Source organism: Anopheles nili, chromosome 2 (genome assembly GCF_943737925.1).
Source record: "Anopheles nili chromosome 2, idAnoNiliSN_F5_01, whole genome shotgun sequence".
Taxonomy (NCBI): Eukaryota; Metazoa; Arthropoda; class Insecta; order Diptera; family Culicidae; genus Anopheles; species Anopheles nili.
This window is the reverse complement of record NC_071291.1, coordinates 37825536-37838902: the sequence shown is the minus strand read 5'-3', so window position 1 is coordinate 37838902 and position 13367 is coordinate 37825536. Positions and strand designations below refer to the sequence as shown.

Genomic DNA, 13367 nt, shown 5'->3' with positions numbered 1-13367 from the left:
TGCTAAAAAAATTGCAAACATTCAAAATCATTTACTGCGAAAACTTGTCAAATTTCAGTTAACTACTGTTTTTTTATTCAAACCAGTGGTAGCGATGCGATAACAGCTGAATGTGTACAAAAATGGTCTTTTGTATATTTCAATTTTAGGAACATTGTATGAAACAACTGTCGTAGCTGAAAGTAGGTATATCAGTGACGTATTAACGTTGAATGCATCACCAGAATAATAAACTTTAGTTTCTCAAGGGGCTTAATAATTCATACAGCCTTTTAGGCTCTCGCCGACGTTTCATTGCCATCATTTCAGTAATGTTTATTTGACAGCACACGTCGGTTCAAATCAAATCAAATCGCCAGCCCTTTTCCGTCCAAGAACGAAAATAGTTACATGCCACCATCGTAAGGTTGTTCGCGAATTGTGCGCGCTGATGACACCAGCAAAGTCCCACCCCACGGTGTCGTCACACCGTGTGTGTTTCGCGGTTGACACTTAGCTCCAAACCGCTGCTATATGATCTTGACACTCGCGTGTCGATCAGCTTCAATTGGTGTTCGTTCATTGCGCATTCGACGGGTGTGCGATTCGATTGGCTTAATGGCGGTTCGAGGGTTTCACTGCGGACGCCTTGCCGTTCATTTTCGTTATTGCTTTGTTTCTCATATTCATTAGTTCCCGGCGGGCTTATCAATAAACCAGACGACAGCGAGGTACGTGCCGCACGGCAGGCACACTCGTGTCCTCTATCGGCGGACGCAAAACGCACCATCCATCCCTGTTAGCGGACCAGACACTTTTGCTTTCTTTTTCTCACAGCAGCGTTTCCTTCCAATCATCGATCTAATTAACGTTCGGTTGAACCTAACGCTGCTGCGGACAGTCACACATTTGTCTTTTGCGAGCGATTGCATCAGCACCAGACAGCCATATGGAATGACATATCGAACGATCAAACGATACTTACTGTTCGATTTACCAACGAGATACTCAGGTCACCTCTCACAGTACAACATCATGTCATCATGTCAAGGGTCAGCCAGCAAGCTGGCAGGACAAACGGAACTAATATTCAATTTCTCTATTTATTATATAGTAGTATGCCTCCTTTTCACCGCTGCCATCGCCGTATGTTTCCATAAATCGTGCCCCACAAGTGCGTGGTGCGCGCTCAACCGTCCAGTGTTGTAAGAGAACTTCTTTTCCTACGGGCCTATGCAAAAATTTGGAACATACACTGCCTCCCACCGCGCGTACTGCTTTGTTGCTACATGTAAAAATTTCTTTATAATTCTCATGATGGGTGTCCTCCTAGTCCGATAATCGGTCATATTCTACCTGCACTTGGCTTCGGGGGGTTTGCTCAATCCATTCATCCTGCCTAGCTAGCAGTTGTGCTTACGCCGCTAACGTGTAGTTTGTAGTGACTTCAAGACGTCTCTGTTGCCCTTGGCTGCACCGGTATACAACCGACGGAACTGCGTGGTCCGCCGAGGCAGCCCTTTGAACTGCTTCTGCTTACGGAACTACACACGGGTTCTTGTACTTCTCAGCATGCATCGAAAAACGGAAGGATGAAACACACATAGAATATATCTTAAATATCTTGCGCCCTAGAGATTCCTCGGTCAGTTTCTTTCATACCACGGCCCAATTTGCCTGGTGACCTGCACTTCCTGGACGTGTCCAGTGCCGCATCCCGATCGTAAGGATTGCTCTACCAACTGCTTCGCTATGTCTCAGCATAATAGGATGGGGGAGTACCGGTCATACTCAATCTTCTTCGCGTGTGTCTCTTGCTCGTTTTATCTGCATCCTTTTATTCCTAACGCTACTATATACAAGACGATAAAAAACACGCTGGAAGGGGTTTTGTGCTACAGCTCGCTTCTATACGAAAGAACGGTTCGTTTCGTCCACAGTTTTTTTGTGCTGGCGCGTTTGTCTTGTTGAGAAGACGCGAACAAGATTTGGGGGCTCAATTTCTCTAAAAAAAAGTATGTATATATTTATATATGCATGTATGTATCATGTTGATTAAAAACTAATCCTACTAAATCGTGGCAAACGAACGCGTATCGTCTGATATTGCTAAACAAGCTCATACATCAACTGCTGCGAAAACAATTATGCATAGCTCAATCACAAGTATTGTATCTTCTTTTTTTGTTTTGCCACGTTTTCTGTTCGGTAAAGGTAAATTAAAAAAAAAAGCGTAAATGTATATATATATATAACACCAACCAATACCGCACGTTGGCACATGACTGTGTTTTGTTGGTTTTGTGCTGCTTCTGTTCGCTCATTGCCTTGCGTGGAAAGATATGAAAAATCTGCCAAAACGCTTCGCTGCTATGTAAAAACTTATACCGATATTCCTGTGTGTAGCGTGCAGCGTAAAAATAAAAAAAGGTTTTTAAAAAATGTAAAATACCAAAGAAAGCACACGCCGTTGCGGTTTGCGCTCGTTTTGTTCGTGCTTTCGTTGGAACACTACGCATGTTTTGAACACAATACTTTGTTGATTCAGTGAAACGCTTAACCAATTCCTGCTCCTGCCGCACGCGTTGATTAAAGCTAAAACAGCCCTCGTAAATGATTGCTTTCACTCATACACTTGATCGCATACGCTTAATAACTTCGCTCTACGCCCTTCACCCTCGGCCAGCGGTCTGATTTTAAACAGCCCATTCCAGTGTTGCATGTGCGCTTCGGTAACTAATTTAGGTTTATCATATGCTATACGTTCGACATTTGCTACGCTGTCCGCCGGTCGGTATCCTTTTTCTCTTGTTGCTTTATGCGCGTTTGCATCTGAGTCGGAGTGTGCGTGTGTCTACAGTAATAGGTAGTATGCGTGCGATAGAGTTATTCTATTACTTCTCGTTCTACCTCCTATAGCCACGAAGAATCTTCTAATTAGCTTATAATTGATTAGTACATGAGTATGAAAAAATTATTGAAAAGTTACCTTTTCAATCATGCGGACATTAAGACATTTTTTTTTGTTTTACTTATTTAAGTACTGCCCCTATACTTTTGCCCAACAAACAGGGACACCCTTCCAATGCATTTCGGACTGGGTTTCCGTTCCGCACAATAAAAAAATGCGTCGCCTGACAGACCATCCCCATGTGTGAGGAGTCAGTTTTTTTTATTTTAGCCAATGTGAGTGTACACATTTACGACCAAAATCGATTATCAGACATAAAAATCGTTTATCATGCTGCGCATATCTGAGCATTAATAATGTTCTTAGTTGAGGTGAAATGGAAAAACAAAACCAACAAATAAATGGTTATGTAGAAATCGCGGATGGTGCTTATGAATTGATACAAACTATATCCTGTAGTAAGAGCGTTTGAATTAAACCATTTTGAGCACTGCAAAAGAATTTTCTGTTTGAATCCCGCCAGTCCGGTCTAGACATTAGCTCTTCAACCGTTGAATAGCCACGAAACACAAGTTAATTGTCCATTAGAAACGGAACGAAAAAAAACATTTATAAATATCGTAAAAACCATGACGGTTATTGAAAATAAATGTTTTGGGAATTTTTTTTCACAAATTGTAACAAAAAACGAAAAAACTTAAATGCAGTAACAAAACACAATTCAAATGATTTCAAATGAGTTTTCTCAAAAGAAAAACTAAATTCGTGATGGACAGGGTTGATCTTTGTGTGGCTTTTGACAACTCCCTTAAATCCTATTAAAATTCGTTTGGTTTTGAGTAACGGTTTCGACCTGTGAGCAACGAAAACGAGATTCCAAGCTAACAAATAACCACCCAACACACAACAAAACAAAATAAAACGTGATGCGTATTCTTTATTAGTAACAAACAAAAGCTTCACGTTAGAGTTCGCTAATGCTTTGCTTGTCACCCGAACATATTTCGAAATATCGTGATCGAGAGTTGTTCTGGCAGTTAACATTAACACATGCTGATGGCAGCCTTGTTTCATATCGAATAATGCCGAACGCATACGAACAAAAAAGAAAAGAAACAAATCATTTGTTTTCTTCAGCCCAATACGACGCTGAGGCGTACAAGGAGGTGATCTAGAAAATACCACGAAACATACATGTCTGACTTAAATTGTGCGAAAAATATAATTACACCACAGTAACATTCCATCCCATGAAGAGTCAAAGCTTTAGTACTTCCTAGGACTCGAAGTACGGTTCGGTTTTCATATTCATCATGAATCTTATACTCGATTGAGTCTTGTTCATTTTCTCTTCCTTCTGGTCAAAAATGCATAGTGTTTTTGAGCTCCCTCTGTGGACACACGGACACGTTCTTGTCCTTTGTGGCTTTTGTTTCTTTTTGTGCTCTCTCTTCCTTTCACCTACTATTATTTGCTATTCGTGCGGATGAGACAAATGATCATGTGCATTGTGTAATTGTGTACCATTGAGTGAGTTGGCTGTGCTAAGAGACAGCATTGAGAGTTCCGTAATGGATGAACCACATTACATCTTATGCCAGCTACAACATCTGGCACCTGGCCAATGGGGAGTGGGGGAGACGATTAAGATGATGGCAAGTAATCGTGTAACCGTTTTGTGGGAGCGAATACCGGAAATTTGATTCCTACATTTTCTACACCGTTTCCGAATCCGTTCGGAAGCGCAGGAAGGGTTTACAAATGTGCAAAGGGGCGTTTCCGCCTCATCTCGGGAGTATTCCGTATTAATCCGTCCAGCACGTAGCCGTTGTTGCCTAATGCCGATGCCGGTATTTCTACACCATCCACGTGGTTCGCTCAATCGCTCCGGCCTTCGGGATGGCCCTTATGTATTTGCTCGGTGGTCAAACGGCGCACGGTGGTCGCGGTGGTTCCAGCACCTCCAACGTGGTTACTATTCGAACACGGTTACACCTATCAGCTCTCGTTTGGTGCCTGGCTACAGCTAACCGTTGTTTGACTAGAGGATAGCAACTTCTCGTTAAACGGAACCGGTTTTTCGCGCGCCGTTTGCTTTTTCTGGACCAGGAATGAAAAAGAAAACACAGACACACCATTAGATACGTTCTCGAGGCTCCTAGCGGATGCTGTTAGCGCTCTTACTTTTCTCCGGAACGGAAAGCAGCCCGGTTTCTCCACCACTGGCGGCGCGTTGATGAGAAGATCCGGAGTCGGGCATTCGTTCACACCGAACACGTTCAGCTCCCGGAAGCATTCCGTTTCGATCATCTCATCCTGCCACGGTATTGACACGGAACCAGTGTTGAACTTGGTGTAGAAATTTTCATCCGTCGCATCCAAGTTGACGCCTTTCACCGTAGAAAATTGCTCGATGTCCAGCACATCTTTGGCATAAACAGCGTGGGGCTAGCAAGGGGAAAAAAGTTGGTGAATAATGTGCACCCATCACCACTCCATGCAGGTGTTTATTGCGTAAACGTCGCACACACTTACATCCGGCACAAACGGGGGATCGTTTAGTCCGGCCTCAAGCCGTTTCCAGTTAATACTGTTAAAGAACGGAAGTAGCTTCACTTCGCGCGCACCGTGCCGCCCATTGCGGCACCCGAGCCGGCTCTTAACCGCTTTCACTAGCAGCTGCTGGCACAACAATTTGGCGTCATCGCTGAACTTGTGCGAATACTTTTCCGGATCCTCCTTCACCCGTCGGTCGACCTCTTCGCGCTTGACCTTCTCCTTCCGGGCGCGAAACGGTGCCTGGCCCTCAATCATCTCGTACAGCAGGCATCCAAAGCTGAACCAGTCCGGCGAGAAGGCGTACTTCTCGTTGTCGATAACTTCCGGTGCCATGTATCCTGTGGAGGAATCAAATTCGTTAACATCGAGTGCCATGATCTCCATACACCACGGTTACTCCAATCCGATTCTTACCGACGGTGCCAACTCTCCCCCTAACCATATCGCCTTCCGGAATTTCCACCGCCAGCCCGAGATCCGAGATGCGCACGTGCCCATGATCGTCCAGCAGAATATTTTCCGGCTTGCAGTCCCGATAGACGATGCCTTGCTGGTGCAGGTGTTCCAGCCCGCAGACCACCTCGGCGGCGTAAAACCGCGCACGAGAAAGCTCAAATCCAGGCTCGCCGCCCATATTGTAAATGTGAAACTTCAAATCGCCTCCTGTTGCAGAGTGAGAGAGAGAGGGAGAGAGAGAGAGAAGCGATAAAGAAAGTTAATCAGATTTGTTCCCGTAACAGCAGTGTTGCAGCCGTGCCTTACCGTTCATAATCGTTAACACCAGACAAAGGGCGTCCTTGGTCTCGTACGCGTACGCTAGATTCACCACGAAGCGCGAGTTTATCTTCTGCAGGATCTGCTTCTCTATCAGCACCATCGATTCGCCCTTCCGCTTCTTGATGCGTTTCTTCTCCAGCTTCTTACAGGCGTACATCTTGCCCGTGGCGCGTACCTAAATGAGCGAAGCAGAGAGAACAACAAGCACGGTGTGTGTTAGAGAAGCCAGCTCCATTTCCAATCGGCTACCAATTACGGACGGAAGCGGCACCAACAAATAGAGACAATTAGCGTTTGCTCTATCGATTGATTCAATTTCCAGCGACCTCTCACGCTACCCTTCGAACGAGTGAATCATGGGATCGTGTTGCAGGACCACAGCCATCCATAGACCCTGCGTAGTCAACGTGTGAAATGCAATCTGCCGCGGTTTTGCTTCTTGATGGTTTCGTTCGGGTTATGCACGTGTTTGAGCACACACCGATTGCATCAGTTGGGTGGGTGGGTGTCATCCAGCGATCATTTGCCAATTTACTTTCAATTTGCATTCCATCAGTCGAATGCGGTTTCCTACATACGGTTTACGATATTTAGCATCAGCGAAAAATGGTACAACAAAATAAAGCATCGTTCTGTTTTTTGTCACGCCATCACGAAGGAGAGGCCAAAAAAATACACCCACTAAAATAAAGCAGTAACGATGCCGCAAATAATTTATGCGCTTCTTACTTATGTACATCTTATCATGCTTGCCTACTGCTGCACAAAGCACACAAACAAAGAAGGACATGCTTCTACCAACATCAAATGGGTTTACAAACGTTTCGCTATTCCCCCACACCGAACCACATCCCACACCTCGTTTTTGTAAGAATCCTTCTTCGCAGGTACACGTTTCGAGCCATTCCCGTCTTCGGCAATATCCGTCCCGAAAGGTGAATGAATTATTCATATTAAAAAAACAAATCCTCCCACGCCTCCGAGCACGAGGCCCGCCGGTACGACAATGGAGAACGCGGAACAGAACCTTATCCTATCTCCTTTCTCCTGCCATCCTGCTATCTAAATGGCGACACTTTGTTTCCGTTTGCGACATCTCGATTTAAATTTGAATTACAAACAGTATCAAACGGAGTAAACAATCCTGCTAGCAGCAGCGGAGGAATAACTTTCCAAAGTAAATCCCCTGTCCATTGGTACTGGCAGCATTGCCGTGCATAGCAGTAGCTGCAGTTCCGTTCCGTAGAACCTCGTGGGCGAACGAGGACGCCACCGACCTGGCCAACCTGGCTGGCTATCAGGCGCCGGACTCGAGATTCCGCCGAGCGTTGGATGATCGTATTTCCGACCTCATCCAGAAAATCCGCAATCCAGTATATTCCACCTTGCCCGTGGACCTTTAGCCAACGCCTTTGGTGCTGGAACAGGGAGTCTCCTTATCATTCCCACTGCGGGAAAGTTGGTGCTGCCTTACTGCATACAAATTGCCTGCAATTCAACGTTCCTTTTCGCCAACGCTTAACGACACCATGGTGGATTCAGGAATTCTCCGCGGCTTGCTGACGAGAAATCGAAGACAGCAATCTTGTCCATTGCCTTGCACAATCTTGTAAATTCCTTACCCGTGCGCGATCCATTGCAGCGCATTAGTTCGCGGAAAATGATGGAAACCCGTGCTAGTTAATCAATATTAATAACGCCGGTTGACCTTACGGAAAGGGCTCATCGTTCTGATTACCCTCTCTGAACATCCTTAGCACCGCCTACCACCATACCGTTTACTACCACTCTAACCTGCGCTTTGCTCTATTGTTAACAAGCACCCACTCCCACTGGGAACCAACGCCATAGCACACACCGACGGGGCATGTCAGTGTTTCCTGCATCTCAGGCGGAAGTCAACGAGAACGAGAAAAGGCCACTAGACGTTCTTCGGTGGAGCGTGACGAAGCGGGCCACAAGATTGGGAGCTGATTGTGCAATGATACCGAGATGAAATCTCAGCGACAGCCACGAGGAAGGCATCGTAGCCTCAACGGAAGCACACCACGGGAGGGTGGAAAATTCTCGCTTTGGAGCATGATTTTATCCGGGGTACTTTTTCCGGCTACGCTGACTCGATGCCAGAGAGCAGGAGCCAACCGGCCATGCTACGCTGCTTCGCCATCGTTCTCGTATACGGCTCTCTTCTTTAGCCGTTCGGGATTATCCTACCCTGCACTGCACAGGAAGCGCTTTAAGAAAATCGATACTCGGATGCCACTCGGTGCTAGGATTACCGCGAGTCCCCTCGGACGGCGCATAATTGCAGCGAGCTGCATGGGATATCTTGTCGCTCGTTTGGCTATAATTATGCTCTCTTATCTATGCGCGAATGGCTGTCCTGGGGGAACAGAATGTTTAATTTCAAATACTCATCAATTCGGGTTTCGAGAAAGAAGAAAAATGTGCCAAGGAGATCGTGGAGAAGTCCTTCTCGAATGCGATGGAATTTTAAATTATACTCCCCCGAAATGGAGATGAAACGCAAGCGTAACTGATACGGAGTCGTATTGTGTTTTAGGAGCTTTTCTGTGGAGATTCCTGAGTTGCACGCATCATGTGAAACGTGCCATGCTGAGCCGCCCTAGCATAATGCACGTTGGTTTCGCGCAAATTAACATTGTCAATCGACTGTTACTCGGAAAATGTAATTCCCTCCCTTGTACAACTTGCTCCAAATTCAGCAGTGATTTTCGGGGCCATTCGCTCGTATTTTCATGTACCTAGCACTCTCCCACCCATGCCATCGCCAAGCCAAGACTAGCTTTTCTCCGCAACGCCGAGCGATCGTGAAAAGATGCCACAGGAGCACCAAATGCAAAGCCTTTTTACGACGGGGAGTAACTTTGAAAAGTTCATGCTTTCGTTCGCGTGTTTCAACCCCCGCAAGCATTCGCTGTTGCTTGTTGCCATCGTTGGTCAGGAGAAGCGCAACAGCAACAAAAACTCAAAACGAAAACCTCACCAAAGTCTGAGGGGAAGCCTCGGCCTGGCTTTCGAGAACGGGCGACACCTACCTGACATGCGCAGACTTCGCCGAATCCACCCTTTCCGAGGACACGATACATGCGGAAAGTTTTGTAAGTAACCGGTTGTGCTTCGAGCCACTTCCACTGGAGGTACCTGTAAATAGACGGGACAAAGAAAGATCTCGTAAGTACAACAATGGTCACTCGGGGGGTTCCGGGTCTGTGAAATATCCCGCCTTGTTAGACGGACAAATTAATTTCGCTTTTAATTCGTACTTGCGGCATCAGAAAAATTATCATAAGACATCCGAAAGATCCGGCAAAGCAAACGGAAAAAGACAGATGAAGCGAACTGGCAGATCTTTGTTCCCCAAATGAACCCCAGCTCAGCTTCGCCCGTATTTAAGGCTGGCTTTAGAGCAAATAGATCACAACCCCCATCACGAGCCATCAAAGTCTGAAAAAGTCAGCTTTTCCAAACGGATGCTTCGTAATTCATTTTACCATTCTACCACTTTCACCCAAAACCATGCCCGTTGAAAAATGTGGCCATAAACCCACCAGAGAACAGGTTTCGCTTCGGCTGAGTAGCGACAGGAAAATAGCCCCTATTCTACTATGTGGCAAGAGTGAAAGTACTCAGTTCTTCAGCACCTCGTTCAGTCGGAGTGTCGGCACATTCAATCAAAGTTTCTTTTCTCCGCGATGAGCTCTCCTTTTCGCGAGGAGAACGGCAGAACACGTCCAATAAATGCGGGTTCCATCGTTGAAGGAAATGATTGAGATGAAGTTTTTTTCCCTTTGGCTCCGAGCGAAGCATACAATCTCCAGAAGGAAAAAAAAACCCACCACATACGTGTTATTTACGTGTGTGGGAGAGGTTTTCTTGAGTGAATAAAACCGGACTATCGTGGAAGGATGCAAAAACGGCGAGTATGTGAAAAGAAAACCGATTGGAGATGGGTTAGCGTTTGCCGATTCTTTGAAAAGCGCCATTTTGCGCTTCTTTTTTCACAGCTTCGCATCATTTGCGATCGATATTCGCGTTCACTGATGTATCGCTGGAAACTTTTCAAATGAGCTCTAACAGCATTCTCAGAACCTGTTGAAGTCGATAGGATAAGCTGCGGTACATGATGCTATCGATTTTCATTCATGCTTGGCAAATCAAAATCATTTTCCGTGGATGGGGCCAGCAGAATCGATTGTTATTAACATGCCTTTCCCACTGATTAGGTAATTTTTTTGCAACATTTCCATGTAAGTGATATGCTCAATCAGCTCGAGGAGAATTTCTCCACCTAATTGCACATCGATACGACACACAACCGCGCATCGCTTATTCGAAAATCTTAGCAAATTCCTGTTTATCTTTACCATTGATGTAATCAAAGTGAAACGAAAACGAAGACGAATTTACGTTATGCCCACGGAGAGTATTTCTTGCCTTCCTGGAACATTGATTGCATCGGTTGGCTCGATGATTTGCAAACACATTGTAAGCATACCAAGCGATCCAAATTAATTATGAGCTATCGAACAGCCGCACGAGTGCCCGTTGCAATCTGTTTCACTCCAGTGCACACTTCTGCAAACAGGCAAGGTTGACATGAGTAGTGTGCATACCAGATGTGACATATTGCTGACCCCTGTCTACTTCAGGACGCATGCACGGCAAGGACACAAACGCCCACGTCCATAGGCCCACATGTACTTGGTGATTCCCTACACTTCTCGGGCTCTCGGTGTCCTCTTTGCTCCGGAAACATACGTTGCCATACGTGTTTTAATCAGAGCTATCACGGTATCGCGTTCGAACATGGGTAGGACGACGTCACTCTCTCGGCTATCTATAGCCGTGCACGTCCTTGTGCCACCCATCTAAAACCGCTGCGAACCAATGCACAGCTTATCAGTCGACTGGGTCGGTGATGAGAGCGTTCGCTTCATTTCGCAGCTATTAGCCAGAAAAGTGTCGCTACGCCGATTTTCTTAGAACTTGGTTCTTCACAAATCCACGCGAGCATTGAGGCGGAATCAAACTACCGCCTACGCGGCACATTTTCTCTCCAAGCCGCAGAACACCACCGCGAGAGGTGAGCGTGTCCTTTCCGGTAGAATTCCCAGCAATTTAGACATTCGTCGGAACCATCGGAACCGAGGACAACCAGAGCAAACATGTTGGCCACGTAGCGTGAAGCTCGCACGGCCGACGTTCGTTTTCCCGGATGTTAGTGCTGCATATCTGGGAAAGCATACGTACGAAGCCGCGGTGTTTATAGACGCCGAGTGCTGGAGGCGGCCAGGACACACGAACGACCCTCAGCAAACAAACACGATACGTGTAATCGAGAAATAATTGAATTAGTCCGGCGAGAACTGACTGTGGACCCGTGCCCGGTTGGTGGATGATTTACTCAGGTCGGGTGTGCAAACCGACGACGACAACGATGGCAAGGATAACGGCAGAAATCTCCCAATGCGCCTTTGGGGAAGGGCCAATCCAGAAGGACCGTGTTACTCCGTGTAGAACGCGACTCGCACTATGCAGGTTGGATGGCCACCCGTTTCAGTGGTCCTGGGTGCTTTAGCAACCTTCCGGTAAAGCTTTCATTCACACGCCGCGGCAACGAACGGGGAGGAAAAATGGCAAACATCATTAATTCATGGATGATGTATGCTTTGCTAGGAGGGGGTGTGTATGTTTAATAGCCGGCGAACATCGAGGACACGCCGGGAAAGGCGGCTTCCAGATGATCCGGAGCGGGACCCGGACAATGACAACCACAAAGCGCTAACACCAATGGCAAAAGCATGTTGTTCAAACAACATTCGGCGTGTTGTGTCGCAGTCTCTTGAATACACCCTGCGGACGACACACATGCAGCCTGAAACATACAGAGAAGGGATAAAAAAAACCGGAAGTCATCCGTCAACGTTTATGTCTTTATTGATTTTGTGTCTTCCGCGCCATGTTGCTTTTTCACTCGCGACCGCAGCGAAAGTGGAAAACTGTAGCACGATGGTTGGTGGAACTTTCGTCACAAATTCACTAAATAATGGGTGTCATCTATAATGCATTGGCGCAACGAAACTGCATCCAATTTCGAATTGTGCTGGCCTACATTCGAGGGCCCATTGAAATGAGGGGACATTTCGGCTCAATTCGTTTCGGGAAATCGATTCATTTATCCAAAAACCTTTTACGGAAGAACGCAATGTTGCTGGTACGTGATATTCTATCCTTTCCAAATAACGATTCCTCCTCCGTTTCCGTCCCAGCCGTATCGTATTTCACAGCACACCCATCCCACGAACCGTTCAATTAAATATTCATTTTCACCCACAAACCGCTCAGCACATTCGTAGTTGATACTATCGCATCGCCAAAGCTACCGTAGTCGGAATCCACATGGTTTTAGCTCCACGCGACTCTCCCAACAAATGACTGGGAATGGGACGAAAGTTGCTGAGAATCTGCAATAAGACAACGTGCGCATTAAACCATCTCGCCGCGCCCTTTAGCTAGCAAATGCATCGAGTGCAATTTTATCCCCACTGGTGGCCTCATCCTGGAGCCCATCCCTCGTGGGCGCCTCGGTTGAGTAAATCGAACCCCTAATGAGTCAACCAATAACAGCTAACCGAGCGCAAACTTCCAACAAATGACTCTTCGTTCCATTCCGCGTGCGAAACAGTGCCATTTAATTACTCTCCCAAGTTCCTCACGCTCACCGACTGTTTCTGCAATAGACCGCTAGCTCGGCCATTCATCAGTGGACACATAAAAGTTACCATCACCCGATGGACTCGAAGGACCCGCGTCGTCCCAAATGACCCACCTCCAAGATGCACTTTTACCCACACGACGAACCGGGCGTCTCTCGCCCGGTAATGACGGACCGGGGGTGGTCGGTTTTATTGCTCGGGCGAAAGAAAAAAAAAACACCAAGCAATCCCATTTCCACCGGGACACACCAAGCTAAGGACATTAAACGCCCCTATAGCGCGGTTACAGGCGCCGCTGTAAGCCAGCGTACTTGGGCAGCGGTAAGAGCACCCTCCAGTGAAATTCATATCGATCGGAGTGGTATTTTCCTTTTTTCCTACTCCCCAAAGTTTCCACTGGA

At 46.5% G+C, this 13367-nt stretch overlaps 1 protein-coding gene across 1 annotated transcript in view; it reads right to left on the bottom strand.

Annotated features, from left to right (window-relative positions):
• Positions 1–4888: 4888 nt before the first annotated feature.
• Positions 4889–13367, bottom strand: part of LOC128731243 (G protein-coupled receptor kinase 2) — a 34581-nt gene continuing 26102 nt past the window's right edge. The window contains exons 6-11 of the mRNA XM_053824350.1: positions 9286–9391; positions 6212–6401; positions 5864–6112; positions 5426–5787; positions 5075–5338; positions 4889–4990 (exon numbers count right to left, since the gene is read on the bottom strand). Of these exons, the coding sequence (XP_053680325.1) occupies positions 4889–4990; positions 5075–5338; positions 5426–5787; positions 5864–6112; positions 6212–6401; positions 9286–9391 (1273 nt within the window). The remainder of the gene's footprint in view (positions 4991–5074; positions 5339–5425; positions 5788–5863; positions 6113–6211; positions 6402–9285; positions 9392–13367) is intronic.